General features: G+C 36.4%; 1 protein-coding gene across 1 annotated transcript in view; it reads right to left on the bottom strand.

Moving 5' to 3' along the window:
• The window catches only part of LOC134854387 (ras and EF-hand domain-containing protein homolog), a 28,668-nt gene extending 25,826 nt beyond the window's left edge, over nt 1-2,842 (bottom strand). The window contains exons 1-2 of the mRNA XM_063870614.1: nt 2,667-2,842; nt 1,476-1,741 (exon numbers count right to left, since the gene is read on the bottom strand). Of these exons, the coding sequence (XP_063726684.1) occupies nt 1,476-1,601 (126 nt within the window). The 5' untranslated portion in view covers nt 1,602-1,741; nt 2,667-2,842. The remainder of the gene's footprint in view (nt 1-1,475; nt 1,742-2,666) is intronic.
• Between the last annotated feature and the right edge of the window lie 15,605 nt (nt 2,843-18,447).

The raw sequence follows: 18,447 nt of genomic DNA, 5'->3' as shown, positions 1-18,447 counted from the left end.
TTGTTAAATCCTCTATCTTTTGGTACTCTTTTGAGTACTCGGACATTTTAGATGGCTGCTTAAACATATTTGTTTTGTTGCCCTACTAACAGAGTTTACATCAACACATAAGGGACATTGAAATCATCGGAGTTTCTTAGAGTCGCTAGTAGAAACATTTTTACAACTGATTTGATGCCAACTAGTACAACAATCACTTTCTTTCCAATTTATCGGTCCTTTAGGCTTAAGGCAATCTTTACTGGTACATTTTTTGTTCTTTTTTCTTCATCATGACGCAGCGTAAGTGTAAGAAAGGATTTCCAATTTCCAATAGATTTTAGTGGACTGAATTAACCCATGACAAGCGGGTAGGGGAAATTTCTTAGATGAAAATTGTGTGGACGAGGAGACCTTTGTTCCATAATGTCATTTTTTTGACAGCAGCTCTGATCTAAGACGTAGCATTGCTTTAGTCAAGCAAGCACTGGTGGGCTTTGTCAGCGCTTATCATCAGGTGATATGATGCTACTGAGGTACTGAAGGTGATTAAAATTTTCAACCTGTTCACTGAGTATTTTGATGGGGAAACTAGTTTCTGTTTTTGCTTACGATACTTTTAATTTTCTCAACAGATACTTCTCGTTGAGCTAGTCCAAAAGTTTTGGCCGTTTATTCAAAATCTGGGCAGCATTTACTTGATTGTCGGAGATCAAAGCCAGATCAGCAGCTTATAAAAAACTTCTTTTTCGAAGAACGTCAGAAAAGATGATGAACGACAATGAAATTAAGAAGCGCTCTTGCCTTACTGCTCGTTTCACTATAAAGGTGTATTCTTTTATCAATTTCGATTCCTTAAAGATGTTAAAAAGCTCTCAAAACAATTAAAGACTCGCCACGTTACAAGCAGTTTTGTTTAACGTTATTTATAGCTTTTATCAGTGTGTCCCTGATAAAAGCTATAAATCACACTGACGTCCAGACAGCTCTTTAATATCTATAAGGTATCGAAATGGATAAAAGAATACACCACCTGTATAGTGAAACGAGCAGTAAGGCAAGGGTGCTTTTTGAATACACACCTAATTTCAAGATATGCCATCAGATATAAATATCTAATTCTTTCACACGTTCGTACACAATTTTCCATAAAAAGTTAACTGCAGCTTCAAAATACGCATTTACAGTTCGGGAAAAAAACAATTCAAAATTACCTGTCCCGAATTTTTTTTTCGATAATTAAGAATTGTAATAGATATCATTTAGATTCTTTCAAATTTTTGTTTTGTTCCCATGACTTAAAATTTATTGCGAATGGCTGTTTGGATTTGCGGTTTTTGCGTTCTGCTATTTATGGGAACTTTGAGAGTGACATTCGAAAATTATGGAAGGGTTCAAAAGCAGATATCTCTCTTTTTGTCTTGTAAATTTACACGAGACAATTTGATGCCGTATTTGAAGTTCTGATATTTTCTTCTTAAAGTGTTCACACTGACTTTCATGACATAGTCTGTGAGCTCTGGTCTGGTGATGTAGCCTTTATTGTTCACATCTATGCGGCGGAACACGTGATCAGATGAAATCCCACCATCGTCTTGATGCTGGTGATGCTGCAGGGACATATTGGAAGAGGCACTTATCTCATCCAGCCAATAGTCCTCAGCTGCTGCGGCTGTGGCTGCTACGGCTGTGGCTGCTACTACTTCCCTCTTCTCCAGTGGTGTCCTGGCTGTCCAAGGAGCAGCTCTGTTGGTTCTCTTGTCTGGAATAAAAGCAGCATCAGAACCAGTGCTCTGCACATGAAGCAGTTTTTGACGGTGGTGGTTTAGCTCTAAACAACTTGCACTGGTTTCAGCTTTCTGAGCTCACGCGCAAAATTACAAAAACACACCCAAATTTTAAAATTTCTGCACTGCAATTGTTGTACAAAAATGGCTAATTTTCAATCTTTTTCTGGAAATTTTTGGTCCTGGTTTTCCGCGCGCTCTCGAAATTTTAGTATTTTATGGTTCCTTCAGGAGAAAATAGATTTTGGTTCGACAATTGTTGGTCGAAACATATATTCGAACTATTTTTTAGTACTTATTGTTGCTTCAGGAGAAAATATATTTTGGTTCGACAATTGTTGGTCGAAATACATTTTGGAACGAAATATTTGAATTTAGTCGAATAATCAAAGTACACATTTTGTTAAATATATAATTTTATCTTATTCGACAAGGACCCAAATTGAGCTAACAAGCTCTTCTAGTTTGAGACCTTGTAGGAAGCAGTGACCTGAATGGAAGGATAATTTAAAGAAGAACTTAGAAGAAGAAAGTGTCTTTGATTTCTCTATTATCCTCTATTATCTCTATTCTCCGCTGTGCCTGTTCATTTTTTGTTAGTCGAGTGAAGCAGGAAGAACCATATATAAAGATGACTTTGATTACTATGCTTTTTGCATACGAATTGTAGAATAAGAGAAGAAACTTCGTTGGGTAAACATCTCTTATTTTGTAGATACCACAAAAAGGGATGCCCAAAAATATTGCCAAAAAAATAACAATTTGAAAAAACTGGGCTTTCAAATGAGGGTGGCGGTCATCCCTTCCGTCACAACTTTTCTCAACAGTAACCTCCTGAATTTTTTTCTTCTCTGAGTTATTTCAAATTGAAAAGTGAATATTAAACGATAAAAAACGAACCTGGAATTTGATTGAAATCGAATAGCCGTCAAAAAGTCCTCGCGTATCAATAATCAGTTCTACTTTTTTGTTTGGCTGGTTTGGCTATAGTTGCGATTTAAGCAAATCATTTACAAATGAACGCTTTTTAAAGCAACTTGTATGTTTTTCATACTATGCTAAATTTTCAGCGCAAACTTCTTCATTGCTTACGTAATAAATGTTCGTGCAGAAAAAAGTTACAACAAATAATCACCAACTATAACTATTTTATTTTAAACCAAGAATATAACTTGGATTACCATTACTAATATTCTGTAGATTTGAATTATTTAAATCGTGAAAACTTCTATTTTCACTTTAGACTTCCCGATATTAATCAGATTTGAGGTGCCGGAAAAATTAATGTTTAGGGTGCACAAAATATTTAAGGCGCATGAAAGAACGTTCATTTTATTCGAGTCCAAATCTCATCACCCGGATTGAGTAGCTGGACCTATCGCTATCTGTTTTGTCATTGTTTCCTTTCGCGGACACTGTTTTGGTTTTGATCAATTTTTTTTGGACTTTTTTCGATTTGCCTGAAATTTTTTTGCTCTAGTATATATATAATGTGAATATATATGTATTCAAAAATGAGTTTTTGCAAATTGATCCTTGCAAATTTGTTGCTTAGGTTTGTATGAAAGTGTGATATCCTTTGGTATGAGAGATAAAAGAATGCCCGTAATACTGAACTTACATAGTGCGAACATAAGTTTTTCTAAGAGTATGAAAAAAAATTGTCGTTGAATTGTATTCAACAGTTCAACAAACTGATGTAAATTACGACTTTTAGATCAAAACTATGGCAAGACCGGAATTACATCATATCACGTGACAAAAGTTTTATAGAATTGGCTACTGCCAAAAACATTTTGTACTTTCTGTAAAATTATATAGCTTATGGGTTTAAATCACAGTTTTCCCCGGTCGAGTTTTTCATTATGAACAGGTAGTTTAAACTATTTTTTCCACTTTTTCTCTTCTTTTTACTGCTTATTTTTCCTTTCAGTATGGTTACCCACTCTGCACCAAAAGCTTTTATCTAACTCTAGAGCCCTCGGTCCAAAATTCCACGTGAATACTTTTTTTATAAACTGATTGAGTCGATGCTTGATTGGATCATTGGATCCCTTGGAAAATTTTGAGTTGCCAATTTTGTCCAGTACGGCTCTAGAGACACTCGGCTCAGTTTCTCGGACATTTTTTATCTCCTCGTGTTTCGCCCTCTACTGTGTTTACAGAGGGTTTCACACGGCTTGCGTATCTGTTCGGCTGTTTATTCCTATCAGACGTCAAACTCTTCTTACATCGCTCGCTGCGGCCGCCATTATTTTAAACGAGTCGTCAATCTGTTCTTGTCTGAGTTTTTCGTCTCCTCATGAGCGTTTCAGGCCCTTCATGAGATGTTTCCGCCAATTCTTCGACAAAAATGGCTACAAACTGTTTTTAAGACAGATCTATTCAACTGTTATTGCTATACCCCTTTTTAGCATCTGCTCTTTCATTTCCAGTCGCTCATAATGAAACTTTTATTTCTTAACCTTTAATTCTTATCAAAATGCTGTAGAATTTCTTAAAAAGTCATTTTTTTCTTTGCCGCGCTTTCCTGTCCCTGCTTTTTTTCGCTGTATTATGACAACTTTGAAGGGCTCTTTTCCAGTTCCCTCTTTCAAAATACCGAGTTTTATGTTTGTTTTACGTGTTATTACAGCTAAATGCGTGAAATTACGCTGAAAAGTATGAGGAACAAATCTGTTCACAGTTGTCGATTTGTTGGTTCTTTTCTCACCCCGAACTTTCAAAATTTCTAGTTTCACCGAAATTACCGAAAAGCAATTATCAAATTCAAGAATTGTTTATCATTACTAATTAAAAAAGACCCATCAGTGGCAACCTTGGCTCTTTTCCAGTTCCCCCTTTTCAAAATCAATTTTCAAAAGCTTATTTAACGTTATTAAAATGCAATGAAATTTGGCGTGGTGAACAAATCGACAGCTGTGAACAGATTTGTTTTTCATACTTTACAGCGTAGCATCACGCAATTAGCCGTAATATCACGTAAAAAAAACATCAAATTCCGTAGTTTGAAAAGGGGGGAACTGGAAAAAAACCACAACCTCTGGTAAATTATCTTGTTAGAAAAAAAATAAAGTGGAATTCCATTTATTATTTTGATTATCAATATCATTGTTTATAACTATAATTTCAGGGGCGGATTTAGGGGTGGAGGGTGAACGCCCCCTTCGCCTCATGGATTCGACCCCCTGCCGACCCAAAGGGTGATGGACACTAATGTTTTTGTAAAGGCGGCTCTTTTCCAGTTCCCCCCTTTCAAATTCAGTTTTGAGAAGCTTCCCTAACGTTGTCATAATGCGATGAAATCGACAACTGTGAACAGTTTTGGGCTCTTTTCCAGTCCCCCTCCCCTTTAATTTTTTCTGAAATTCATTACATGAAAGTCTATTTAAAATGGTTTTTCTTGTGAGAAACTGCAATAGAAGCTGCCAGCCAGTCATTGAAATGGAGCAAAGATGGTTGGTAAAGACTTCTTTTCACTGTGTGAAGAGCCCATGATTCCTTCATGTTGGGTGGCATTTACCTATTGCTTGGTTCAACAAAGCAACACCTTCCAAATCCTGGGTATAGGAGAGTGACTTAAGCACATCAACAAGATTTGAGATGGTAGAAGCAAAACTTGTAATGCTGTCAGAATTGTGCATCTTCAATAGTGGGAAACAATTTAGTTTGTCAAGATGATCAATAACAACCGTTTGTGGCTGGCTGTTTCAAAATACTGTCGGGCTTAAATAAAGATTTCATCGTTTTTGTGTGTTAAAATCTCTAACCACTGTTCCAAGGCTGCTTTGTTGGATTTTTATGATGTAAAAAAAAGATTTCTTCATTTTTGGAGACGGCTTTTCCCGAGCATTCTTTACAACTTTGAAGCCATTTTTTGATTTTAACAGTGCGGTGCGGTCTTTCCTTTCAATGGCCTCAAGAATGCACTCATGGTTTATATCTAACCATTTTTCGAGATTGGTCCTAGCTAGCGTGAGACGGTTGATCTTATCGGCAACATCCGACGCCATTGCTGGCGGAGACGAGGGAACGTTCGCGGTAAGCGGAAACGGGTCGGCAGCCATCGTACAACAAGTGACTACACTGAGCATCAGACAACCCCCAGGAGTGAAACCTGAGGTAAGAAATTAGCACAGTGTAATCAACTCGGAAAAACTTCTGGCTGAACGAAAGAATTGCTATGAACACCTTATCTCGCCTGCTAACCAAACGTTAACAGATAAAAATTGCAAGCAACTCAGAAAATTTTTTTAAAATAAATTAAAGTAAACTCAATTGACAAGGTAAACGAAAAACTAAATTTGATTAAAATTTATGCTAACACTTTGAATTAAAACGAGGACATTCTGGGCGGCCATATAGTTTGCTTCCTTTTGAAAACTTTTCGTTGATTTTTACCATATTTCTTTTTTCGTTTAACTTTTTCAACAATGGTTTTCAAATTTTGGCTGGGTCGTAAAATAATGGTTAAAGATTTCAATTCGAGACGAAAAATTTGATGCAAAGCTTTATATTGCTTTTGAATGGTTTTATCTTTTGCAATTTTTGAGAATTAGTTTGATTTAAAATTGAAATAGTTAAAGGGGCAGACTCCTGTAAAACGGGAAGAATATTGTCTGTGCCCTCTCGGTGACAATGAATGGTTGCAGTTATTCGGTTTCTATAATTGTTTAATAGTCGATTTAGTTGCAAAGCAGACAAACATTGAAAAATATTCCTTTATGCTTAATTATAGAGTTGATGATTAAGTCACAGAACAATATCATTCCGGGATGCTAACTGAGGGTTATTGTGTAAAATGTATTGCACTGTTTTGTTTTGATTTCTTGCAAAAAAATTTAAAGGAAGTCCTTTTAGGGCTAGACAATTTCTTTGCAATCTAGCTCTCAGCTTTTGGGGTTGAGATTGTATTGCATAAAAAAGAGAGCTGGCTGCTAAGATGAAAATCATTATAGTTGTAGAGAACGCTACATTAAGTTATTCTAAGGTACGTTTTAGAATCTTTAGAAAAAAAAACATTGAATGACAAAGTCTTTGTATGAACTGTACGGTTACATCTTTGTGTGCACGGTACTGCACACCCATAGATAACGGGCGGAGGTGGTTCGCTTACGGACTGAAACGCAAACGCGCGCGAACGGAAGCGGACAAGTTGATTGTATTGATCTGAAAATCAGACAACCCCTGATCTGAAAATCAGGAGCAAAACCCGAGTTAAGAAATGAATCCAAACCAACACACGCAACTACGGCGAAGAACGGACAGTGACGATGGGACAACGTTTTTGGGGTCGATATGCGACGTTTTACTATCAGACTGATAAAAAAATCGGTACCAGTAAGGTCGAGTTGAGTGAACTGCTATAAGTTTTAGACAACCCATGGAGTAAAACCCGAGGTAAAAAATTGGCTTAAACAACTCACTCAACAAAAGGAAACGCGGAGAGGAGGCAACAATGTCTGATGTTTTTGAATAAAAATCTCCAATACTTTGGTGTTTTACAGGGGCGGATTTAGGGGTGGAGGGTGAACGCCCCCTTCACCTCATGGATTCGACCCCCTGCCGACCCAAAGGGTGATGGACTCTAATGTTTTTGTAAAGGCGGCTCTTTTCCATTTCCCCCCTTTCAAATTCAGTTTTGAGAAGCTTCCCTAACGTTGTCATAATGCAATGAAATCGACAACTGTGAACAGCTTTAAGCTCTTTTCCAGTCCCCCTCCCCTTTAATTTTTTCTGAAATTCATTACAGAAAAGTCTATTTAAAATGGCTTTTCATGTGAGAAACTGCAATAGAAGCTGCCAGCCAGTCATTGAAATGGAGCAAAGATGGTTGGTAAAGACTCTTTTTCACTGTGTGAAGAGCCCATGATTCCTTCATGTTGGGTGGCATTTACCTAATGCTTGGTTCAACAAAGCAACACCTTCCAAATCCTAGGTATAGGAGAGTGACTTAAGCACATCAACAAGATTTGAGATGGTAGAAGCAAAACTTATAATGCTGTCGGAATTATGCATCTTCAATGGTGGGAAACAATTTTGTTTGTCAAGATGATCATTAACTACGAATAAGAGTGTTCAAGGTATCTTCAAACATAACACCGGAACACGCAATTTCAGCGATGGCATTTTTGGCTTTCCCAGTCACGAGAGTTTTCAAGTTTGTCAATTTGACGTCATCACTCAAACGGGCGGAGTCGAAAGCGCTTAGAAACTGGCCATATTATTCATGCAAATGTAAAGGATCACCGTTGTATCGAGACAATTTCCAATCTGGTAATGAATTTTTACGGTTCATGGTAATAATCTCAGCGAGGTCTTCGATAGTTAGAGATTTTTGTTCGTTAATTAGCGGGTAGGGCGGCTTGTTTCGATCAACGTGATTGTATTCATCAAGGTTACAATAATTAAACCCGTCATCTCGGGAATCCGGAAATTGATACTCAGACTCCGGCTGCTAGAAGACGGTTCCGCCACTGGTTAATGGAGAGTTCGAATTCGTATAATCAGAAACCGAGTTTGGCACGTTTCTATTTTTGACTTCACACGACAGTACAGCTAGAATTTGACTCTGACTGGTTTGCGCGGTTTGAATGAAACCAACGGCTAGCACAGTAGATTTATTAGACGTTTGCGGAAAGTTCTTTTCGGATTATTTTTTTTTCAGATCTGGCTTGCAAAGGATTTCCGATATTGGTTTTATCTTCATCCAATTGACTAGTCGAGACAGAAATCGCCGGATGGAAAGATTGGTTAACAGGGTTAACGCGGAACGGGGTTAAAACCAGCAGCACTCGGTGACGGTTCGGTTTTATGTGCAGACTGAATTTCTTCGGTTGATTTATTCACCCAGTTTTCTGTCCTTTTACTTACGGCAAGACTCCCCTCGGGCAAGTCTATCGGACTTGACTTCCTTTTCATGTCTTCAAGAAATGCATTTTCCGTTAAGGTAGGTTGGGCCAACTCTTCCAGTTCTAATAGATTTTTCTGCTGTTTTAAGCGAAGTTAAGCTTCATTTTCTCGCTCTATTTCTTCACGGCTCAAGGTTGCAATTTTCAGCTCTTGACTTCTTTGGCTAGAAGTCAGGGGCGCAGACCAATACTTAGAAGATTCCACATGACTTTTATGTGATGTGGTTGCAAAGGTTCTTTATTTAACACTTTCAAAGTGGCTGAGCGTCTGTTTGGCCTCAAGATACTGTCGGGCTTCAGTAAGGATTTCATCGTTTTTGTGTGTTAAAATCTCTAACCATTGTTCCAAGGCTGCTTTGTCGGATTTTTATGATGTAAAAAAAAGATTTCTTCATTTTTGGAGACGGCTTTTCCCGAGCATTCTTTACAACTTTGAAGCCATTTTTTGATTTTAACAGTGCGGTGCGGTCTTTCCTTTCAATGGCCTCAAGAATGCACTCATGGTTTATATCTAACCATTTTTCGAGATTGGTCCTAGCTAGCGTGAGACGGTTGATCTTATCGGCAACATCCGACGCCATTGCTGGCGGAGACGAGGGAACGTTCGCGGTAAGCGGAAACGGGTCGGCAGCCATCGTACAACAAGTGACTACACTGAGCATCAGACAACCCCCAGGAGTGAAACCTGAGGTAAGAAATTAGCACAGTGTAATCAACTCGGAAAAAGTTCTGGCTGAACGAAAGAATTGCTATGAACACCTTATCTCGCCTGCTAACCAAACGTTAACAGATAAAAATTGCAAGCAACTCAGAAAATTTTTTTAAAATAAATTAAAGTAAACTCAATTGACAAGGTAAACGAAAAACTAAATTTGTTTAAAATTTATGCTAACACTTTGAATTAAAACGAGGACATTCTGGGCGGCCATATAGTTTGCTTCCTTTTGAAAACTTTTCGTTGATTTTTACCATATTTCTTTTTTCGTTTAACTTTTTCAACAATGGTTTTCAAATTTTGGCTGGGTCGTAAAATAATGGTTAAAGTTTTCAATTCGAGACGAAAAATTTGATGCAAAGCTTTATATTGCTTTTGAATGGTTTTATCTTTTGCAATTTTTTGAGAATTAGTTTGATTTAAAATTGAAATAGTTAAAGGGGCAGACTCCTGTAAAACGGGAAGAATATTGTCTGTGCCCTCTCGGTGACAATGAATGGTTGCAGTTATTCGGTTTCTATAATTGTTTAATAGTCGATTTAGTTGCAAAGCAGACAAACATTGAAAAATATTCCTTTATGCTTAATTATAGAGTTGATGATTAAGTCACAAAACAATATCATTCCGGGATGCTAACTGAGGGTTATTGTGTAAAATGTATTGCACTGTTTTGTTTTGATTTCTTGCAAAAAAAATTTAAAGGAAGTCCTTTTAGGGCTAGACAATTTCTTTGCAATCTAGCTCTCAGCTTTTGGGGTTGAGCTTGTATTGCATAAAAAGAGAGCTGGCTGCTAAAATGAAAACCATTATAGTTGTAGAGAACGCTACATTAAGTTATTCTAAGGTAAGTTTTAGAATCTTAAAAAAAAACATTGTATGACAAAGTCTTTGATTGAACTGTACGGTTACGTCTTTGTGTGCACGGTACTGCACATCCAAAGATTACGGGCGGAGGTGGTTCGCTTACGGACTGAAACGCAAACGCGCGAGAACGGAAGCGGACAAGTTGATTGTATTGATCTGAAAATCAGACAACCCCTGATCTGAAAATTAGGAGCAAAACCCGAGGTAAGAAATGAATCCAAACCACCACACACAACTACGGCGAAGAACGGACAGTGACGATGGGAGAACGGTTTTTGGGTCGATATGCGACGTTTTACTATCAGACTGATAAAAAAATTGGTACCAGTAAGGTCGAGTTGAGTGAACTGCTATAAGTTTTAGACAACCCATGGAGTAAAACCCGAGGTAAAAAATTGGCTTAAACAACTCACTCAACAAAAGCAAACGCGGGGAGGAGGCAACAATGTCTCATGTTTTTGAACAAAAATATCCAATACTTTGGTGTTTTACTTCGTTTTGAACAAAAAATTTGAATTTTGGGTCGAAATTCTTGTGAGGTATTGATAACTTTTTCCACTTCTCTTAAAATTTAGTTATGAAAACCATTTAGCACTTTATTCTACGTTTTTTAATTTTTGGTTCAGGTTATCTTAACAAGTATTCGAGAATTAGGGTAGGTTATAGCTCGGTTTATACTAAAAATACATTTAGCAAAAGTTAACTGCTATAAAATGGGACTAAAATTTAACGTTCTTACAATTTTTCAACTGTTTTTTTCTTGGAAACTTTGCTCGCCGATGTCAGCCAGCGTCTAGTTGTTGAGATCCTTGTCCGGATTCACACTCTGTTTTCCTGACAATCACTTCTAGCTGGAGACGTATGTTGACTTAGAAGAAAAGTCCTGTAAGTACTCCTGAGCTCAAACTAGTTCCAGGGTTGCCCCACTTTTTCTGGAGTTATTGATCGGACAGCGTTTGAAAGAATAACTTAACTCCAAGACAACGTAAGACCTTACTTTATCATTTTTTTGAGAAAACCCTAAGTTTGTCTCAATAATCACCCCATTCTTTCGACAAAAGTTTCTTTTTTCACCGAACAAATAGCCCCTTTTCCGCTAAAATTGCCTTTTTCTACGACTTTTCCCAAGTCGCGGCACCAAAAAGTTCCTCTGACAATAAGAACGGTCGGAAAAAAGTTAAAATAACATTTGAATTCAGAGTTTTCAGAATAATTGGTAACATTTCTCCTCGTAATTCGAACAATCTTTTTTTTATTCACAAACTTTCACGATTATTTAGCAACTGCGGAATATGGGCATTTGAACAAATATCTTCAAACTAAACATTTTGTGAACAATTCAATATATCATCACTTATTGCAATAAGTTGAGGCTGAACAGAAAGAAATTTCATCAACTACGGCCAATGAACAAATTTAAGCAAAAACCGAAACAAGAGTTAATTTAGTTCAAGTTTTAGTTCCTTTCCAAGAAACTGATCCAAAAAGTTCTATAAGAAATGACTACATTATAAAAACGGACGCATAGTTAGCCGCGCTAACAACTGCAATAAAAGATGTCAGCGTGAACTGGTGAACAAATTTCTACAACATTTCTAACATGCAAATTGCCGTATGTTCAATTTTTTGACAGCTTTTTTTGTAATTTAACAAGGGGTGCGGGAAATTGGAAAAGAACCCAGATTTGCTCTTTATACTTTTCAGCGTAACATCACGCATTTAGCCGTAATAGCACGTAAAACAAGCAGAAAGCTCGTAATACAAGCGTAAACTGGAAAAGAGCCCTAAAGGGGCCTTCGGCGCCAATTTATACTGCTTTTGAGGGGGAAGCGCGCCAAAAAAAATTGCGACTTTTTGGTAAACATTTTCCAAAAACTGCTTAAAACCGCATTTTTTGGCCATTTTTTCAAAATTTTGCCTAATCCCAGAAAATTAGGCCAAAACAGGGACTTTTTTTGTGCTCTGGGAGAGCTCGAAAAATCGGCTCTTTTTCCTTTTTCCCCCACCTGCAAGTTTCTACATGTAAATTTGTGGACCACGTTGTCTGATTGTAGTGAGAATTTACATACGGACTAATAAGGCCACGACAAACATAAATATGTTTGTCGTGGTCTTCATACTCAACCTCGTAAAACCACTGGTTACATTAATATATTGAAGCTCGTGTGAGGTGGGGGGGGGGAAGGAAAAAGAGCCGAAAAATCAATTGCTTGACCTAAAAAAGGTCGAAAAAATTTGGTCGACCTAAAAAAAAGGTCGACAAAAAAAGTCAACAAAAAGCCGCCCCCCTCCCCCTAGATCCGCCCTGACTAATTTCAAACTTAATTTCATTAGTATCTGACATACAATTGCATTTTGAAAATATATTCATTTGGCACTTGAAATGTTTATTTATTCTTTTTCAAGGGCCATTTTATCATTTCGAAAACTTCTTTCGAATTTTTTGCAAAAATCCTGGCTTTCGGCAATCATTTTAATCAAAATTCTGACCTGCCCTGACTGAGTTGTTCTGGAGCAAACTCTCTCTGAAAGAACTGCTTCGTCGTTTCTTCATCTTCTCAATTGTCTTTGAACTTAATTTTACGAACAAAAAAATAAGCAGCAAAAAGTTCGGGGGCGGACAAAATGGCTCTTTTTCCTTTTCCCCCCACGTGCAAAATTTACTAGTGAAATTTTGTTCACCTTTTCTGAATGTTACGAAAATTGGCATGCCAACTAAATAGACCATGACAAACATATTTGGTCTTCATGGTTAACCTTGTAAAACCTCTCGTTACACCATAAAATTGACGCTTATGTGAGGTGGGGAGATGAAAAAGAGCCGACAAAAAAATTTAAAAAAGTAAAAAAGCAATTGACATTTTAAAGCATAAAGCATTTTTTTCAGATGGAATTCATGCCCCACGCTTACTGATTATCGAAACGTGGAAAATTAGGACTCTTTTCCGCTTCCCCCTATCTTTCAATTTTTCTGTTTTTATAGTTCTTTCATTCGTTCATTCATTCATGGGTTTCTTTTGACACCTGTTCTTCACTCTAAGGTGTTCTGTTCTCAATAGAAATAATTTAGTTGTTTTACATGTAATTATCAATACATGCGTGATGATACAATGAACGATATGATGAAAAAATCTTATCACAATTGTTAAAGTAGTTTTCAAAAACAGATAATTTTGGCTTTTTTCCAGTTTCCCACCCCCCTCGTAAAAAATCAAAATAAAGCTGTTCAAAAATTGTTCACACGGCATTTTGCATGCGAGAAATGTTGTCAAAATTTGTTCACCTATTCACGCCTATACGTTCTTTACATGAATAAGTTTTCAAATTTTAAATTTCCAAAAAAAGGGGGGCCTGGAAAAGAGCCAAAATTTGAAAGGTGGGGTGGTGAAAAAGAGCCACAATTAGTTTTTAGCTGGAAGATAGGTTTCGATTTGATATTACATACCAAAGTGTTGGCGACATCGGCAAACTTGGGTGTCCTAAACTGTCCATATTGAAATCACGGTTCTTTTTCTTAAACACTAAACACTCCCCCCCCCCCCCCCCCACCTCACACAAGCATCCATGTTATGGTGTAATGAGTCATTTTACAAGGCTACTTATGTTGACCAAATATGTTTGTCATGGCCTAATTAGTCCGTATGTTAATTTCCATAACAACCGAACAATGTCAACAAAATTTTTACCTCTAAAAATTTGCAAGTGTGGGGAAACGAAAAAGAGCCGAAATCACTTATTTTCATGTAACATCATTTTACGTTTCTTACATGCAAAATGCCGTGCGAACCATTTTTGAACATCTTTATTTTGTAATTTTACGACGGGGGTTGGACACGGGAAAAGAACCTAGATTAATTAGATTCTTTGACACGATTTTTAGAGATGAGCAAAGAATTTATTTTTCCGGCGTGAAAACGATCAAAACGAGCAGTTTAAGACTAACTAACTACGTTCAGACTCGCAGATCAAAAAGATTGCCATCAAATTGGCTTTTGCTGTATAACTTTTGTCTATCCGAACTTTTTACAACTCTCAATACTTCTCAACTAAAGAATAATAAACAGCAGCTTTTTTCTTGTTTGCAGAACGATAACCTAGAAAAGGATAAAAAAAGCACGTGGTGGTTCATGGACCACACTTGTTAAAATGACACTTCCATCTACAAATATGAAAACTACAATAGTCATGGCTCAAAAATTTGTCATGGCTCAATTTGTCTGCATGCCGTCTTTTGTGACAATCCGGCAATGTGAACCTGTATTTACTCGTAAAAAGTTGCAGGTGAGGCGAAGAAAATTAGCCAATTTTTTTGCTGCTCTCTTGCTTTTTCCTTCCCCCACCATCTGCAAAACTTTTTCAGTATGGCGATTGTTAAATAGCCCAATTCTCATGAAAACTCACATGCGGAGTAGGCTCTTTTTCCTTTTCCCCCCACCTCACACGACCACCAATTTTACGGGGTAACAAGTGGCTTTACAAGGTTAATTATGAAGACCAGATATGTTTGTTACAGCTTAATTAGTCCGCATGTCAATTTTGATAAAGATCGGACAATGTGACCAGTAACTTCACTTGTAAAAAATTGCAGGTGGGGGGGGGGGAAGGAAAAAGAGCCGCGGAGTACATTGGGCTTGGCAAACAGATTTAGTCCTCCTCATACTTAACCTTTAAAAACTACTCACTGCCTGAAAACTACTCGTTCTAAAAACTTATGATCGGATTGAAAACGAAAAAAAAGAGCCCCCCCCCCCCCCCACCTCACACAAGCATCAATTTTATGGTCTAACGAGTAGTTTTACAAGGTTGATTATGAAGACTAAATATGTTTGTCATGGCTTAATTTATCAGCATGTCAATTTTCATGACAATAGGACAATGTGATCAGTAATTTTAATTATAAAAAATTGCAGGTGGGGGGGGGGGGGAATTGGAAAAAAAGCCGAAATTTGCGGCTGACAAAATTTTTGAAAGAAATACTCCTTTTCATTTAACCCGCAGAGAAAAATACCCGGCTCTTTTCCAGTTCCCCCCCCCTTTGAATTTCAATTTTAAAAAGTCTATTTAACGTTGTCATAATGCAATGAAATTTGGCGTGGTGAACAAATCGACAATTCTGAACAGATTTGTTCTTCATACTTTACAGCGTAACATCACGCATTTAGCCGTAATAACACGTAAAACAAACATAATACTCGGTATTTTGAAAGGGGGGGGGGGGGGAACTGGAAAAGAGCCAAATACCCGAATGTGTCAATATATAGTACTTGTTTGGTTCCGATTGAGTACATCATAATTAGATGAGATGTATCGGTTATCTCTTGAGTAGTTTCGAATTGGGCAACAACGTCTTTGTCGCATCTATTTTTGACTGAATAGGTTCGTGTAACTTCTCATCTTATACTGATCTTAATCCTACTCTGGTTCCCTGGTCTCAATAGATCTAAAAAATTACTGCAAAAGCAACATGATTGTGGGATAAATTTAACTTTATTTAGCCTAATAATAATCTGATAAGTAAAACTAATCAATTTTTCAACAATAAATCTTGGCTTGAGTTTTGGATTCCGATTGATTTGCATTCAGAGTAAAAGCTAAAAGCATATAAATGCCCACTCCCCCCCCCCCCACTAATTTGAAATTCAATCTTGCAAAACCAATTTAACCTTGTCATTGTTTAATGAAAATCGACATGGTGATCAAAATAGCTACTGTTAACAGATTTGTTCTTCATATTGTACGTCCTAACATCGAGCATCGAGCATTTAGCCATAATAACACTTTAACAAAACTGTGAAGAAAGAAGAGAATTTGAATGGGGGAATTGTCGAAACAAGCCATAATATAAATGGAACTCCGAACGGGTTGCATCTATCCGTGGCTACTAAATTTTTGATATTTTAATCAAAATTTTTCGGTTTGATTGATATACGTCTAAGCTGTATGTTGTTTTCGGTAGTACAAAGTTGCTGGTTTTCAAATAGATGCTGCGCGCTCCGTAGTTTCGGTTCTAATAGTATAACAGTTGTGGACATATAGGGTGTTTGCCTCGGTCAGAGGCGGTTATGCGCTGTTTTCATACAATTTCTTTTTTTGAAAAAAGAGGGTTGTAGAACAATTTCATTAGACAATAAAAGTAACAAAAAGCCAAGTGAAGAAAAAAGCAGAAATTTTTATTGCAGAAATTGTGTAAAAAAACAAAAGCAGTTTCTTACCTGAATTGTATGAGAAGCATTTGTTTCATACTCTATGAAATTATATCATTATGTAAAAACTGTCGAAATTTGTTTTTTTTTTATCCGAGCAAAACGATAACTAAAGATTTTCACCATTAAAAAAACCTAGAGTGTAAGTGGAAGTTATCACTCGAAAAATCTGCATATGGTGATATTACCAATATCAGTTAATGTTATCATTTTCACTAAGAGTTTTATCTAACAAAAACGCAAAATTTTTGTTAATAACTAGAAAGTTTTTACTTTGAAAATTCTGGTGGTTGAGAAAAGAGGCCTGCTTTTGTTTTTACAAAAATAAGTTTATCTTAGCATATGAAAATATCGGATAAAAGTGTTTAAAACCACACTCGCTGTTGTTTTTTGGACTTTGTGAAGAAAAATCTTTATCTGAAAAGTTTTACAGATAAAATAAAAATATTCGCAAAATTTTTTCATAAAACGTTTATCTCTGTACAGAATCGAAATGCAACCAAAAAGAGGATGAAAAAATTTTCCCTCGAAACTTTATTTTTTCTATGGAGAAGTTGTATATCATACAGTTTTTATACATGAAATTGTATAAAAAATATGCTGTTGTATTGTGGATGCCAAAGTTGCTCTCATGTAGCCAAGAAAACCATCAAATGTTTTAAACCAATTTAAATTGATTTTTGAACAAAAAATCGATTGAAAAAATGCTTGATTTAAAATTTTCTTCGATGGCCATTGCATAAAAAACTTTTTTAATTATTTCCGTATTTGAAAATGTACGATTTTATTTCAGTTCTACATGGCATTAAATTGACAAATTATACGTTAGAACAAAGGCAAGTGTATACTTCGCATAAGAAAGCTAGTATAAAGACAGTATAATTGCTTGTCATAACAACCTTTACAGCCTAGCATACCCATAAAGCGTTCCGGGGAGTTAGGCGTGGGTTCGATTCTCACCTAAGTCGTTTCATTTGAGAATGGCTTTCGAGAATCGCATGTTCTTGATAGTACTGATAATTTTGTAATCGGTTCGAAGTTCAGGATTTCTTAATTCATCTGCGTAATGTGATAACGATTTGCTGGGAACAATCACAATTCAATTACTCAAAGCAAGGCATGATCGACCCCACGTTTTTGCTTGCTACGCACAATGTTTTTGCAATATTTCGAGAAAAAAATCCTGGATTCAGAAATCGTTGACGGAATGTTTTATAGATGCAATAAGAATATTTGCAAAGATGTTTTTCAAAAAAAGTTTATCTCAGTACAGAATCTAAGTTGCAATCAAAAATAAGATTAAAAATATTTCAACTCAAAACTGTTTTTTTTTCTATGGAAAAATTGTATATCATACTGTTTTAATACATAAAAATTTGTAAAAATTATGATGTTGTGTTGTGGAGGCCAAAGTTGCTCTCATGTAGCCAAGAAAGCCATTAACCATTGTTTTAAACCAATTTAAATTGATTTATGAAAGAAAAGTTGATTGAAAAAAATGCTTGTTTTACTATTTTCTTCTATTGCCATTGCATAATAGGCTTTTTTCTAAATTTTCCTTATTTGAAAATGTGCGATTTTATTTCTACATAGCATGAAATTGACAAATTATACGTTAGAAAAAGGCAAGATGAAAGCTAGTATAAAGACAGTACATTTGCTTATTAAAACAAACTGTACAGCCTAGCATACACAAAAAGCGTTGGTGGGAGTTAGGCGTGGATTCGATTCTCGACAAAGTCGTTTCATTTGAGAATGGTTTTCGAGAATAGCTTGTTCTTGATGGAACATAAACTGATAATTTTGTAATCGGTTCAAAAGTCAGTATTTATTTATTCATCAGCGTAAAGTGATTATGATTTCCTGGGAACAGTCACAATTATCCAAATCAACGCATGATCGACCCCACAATTGTTTTTGCAATACTTTGAGCTATAAATCCTGGATTAAGAAACCGATTTTGTTTTGTTTTAGCAGAACATTTGGTG

This window comes from Symsagittifera roscoffensis, chromosome 9 (genome assembly GCF_963678635.1).
Source record: "Symsagittifera roscoffensis chromosome 9, txSymRosc1.1, whole genome shotgun sequence".
Lineage (NCBI taxonomy): Eukaryota > Metazoa > Xenacoelomorpha > Acoela > Convolutidae > Symsagittifera > Symsagittifera roscoffensis.
Note: the sequence above shows the minus strand (reverse complement) of the source record. Positions and strands in the feature narration are given on the sequence as shown.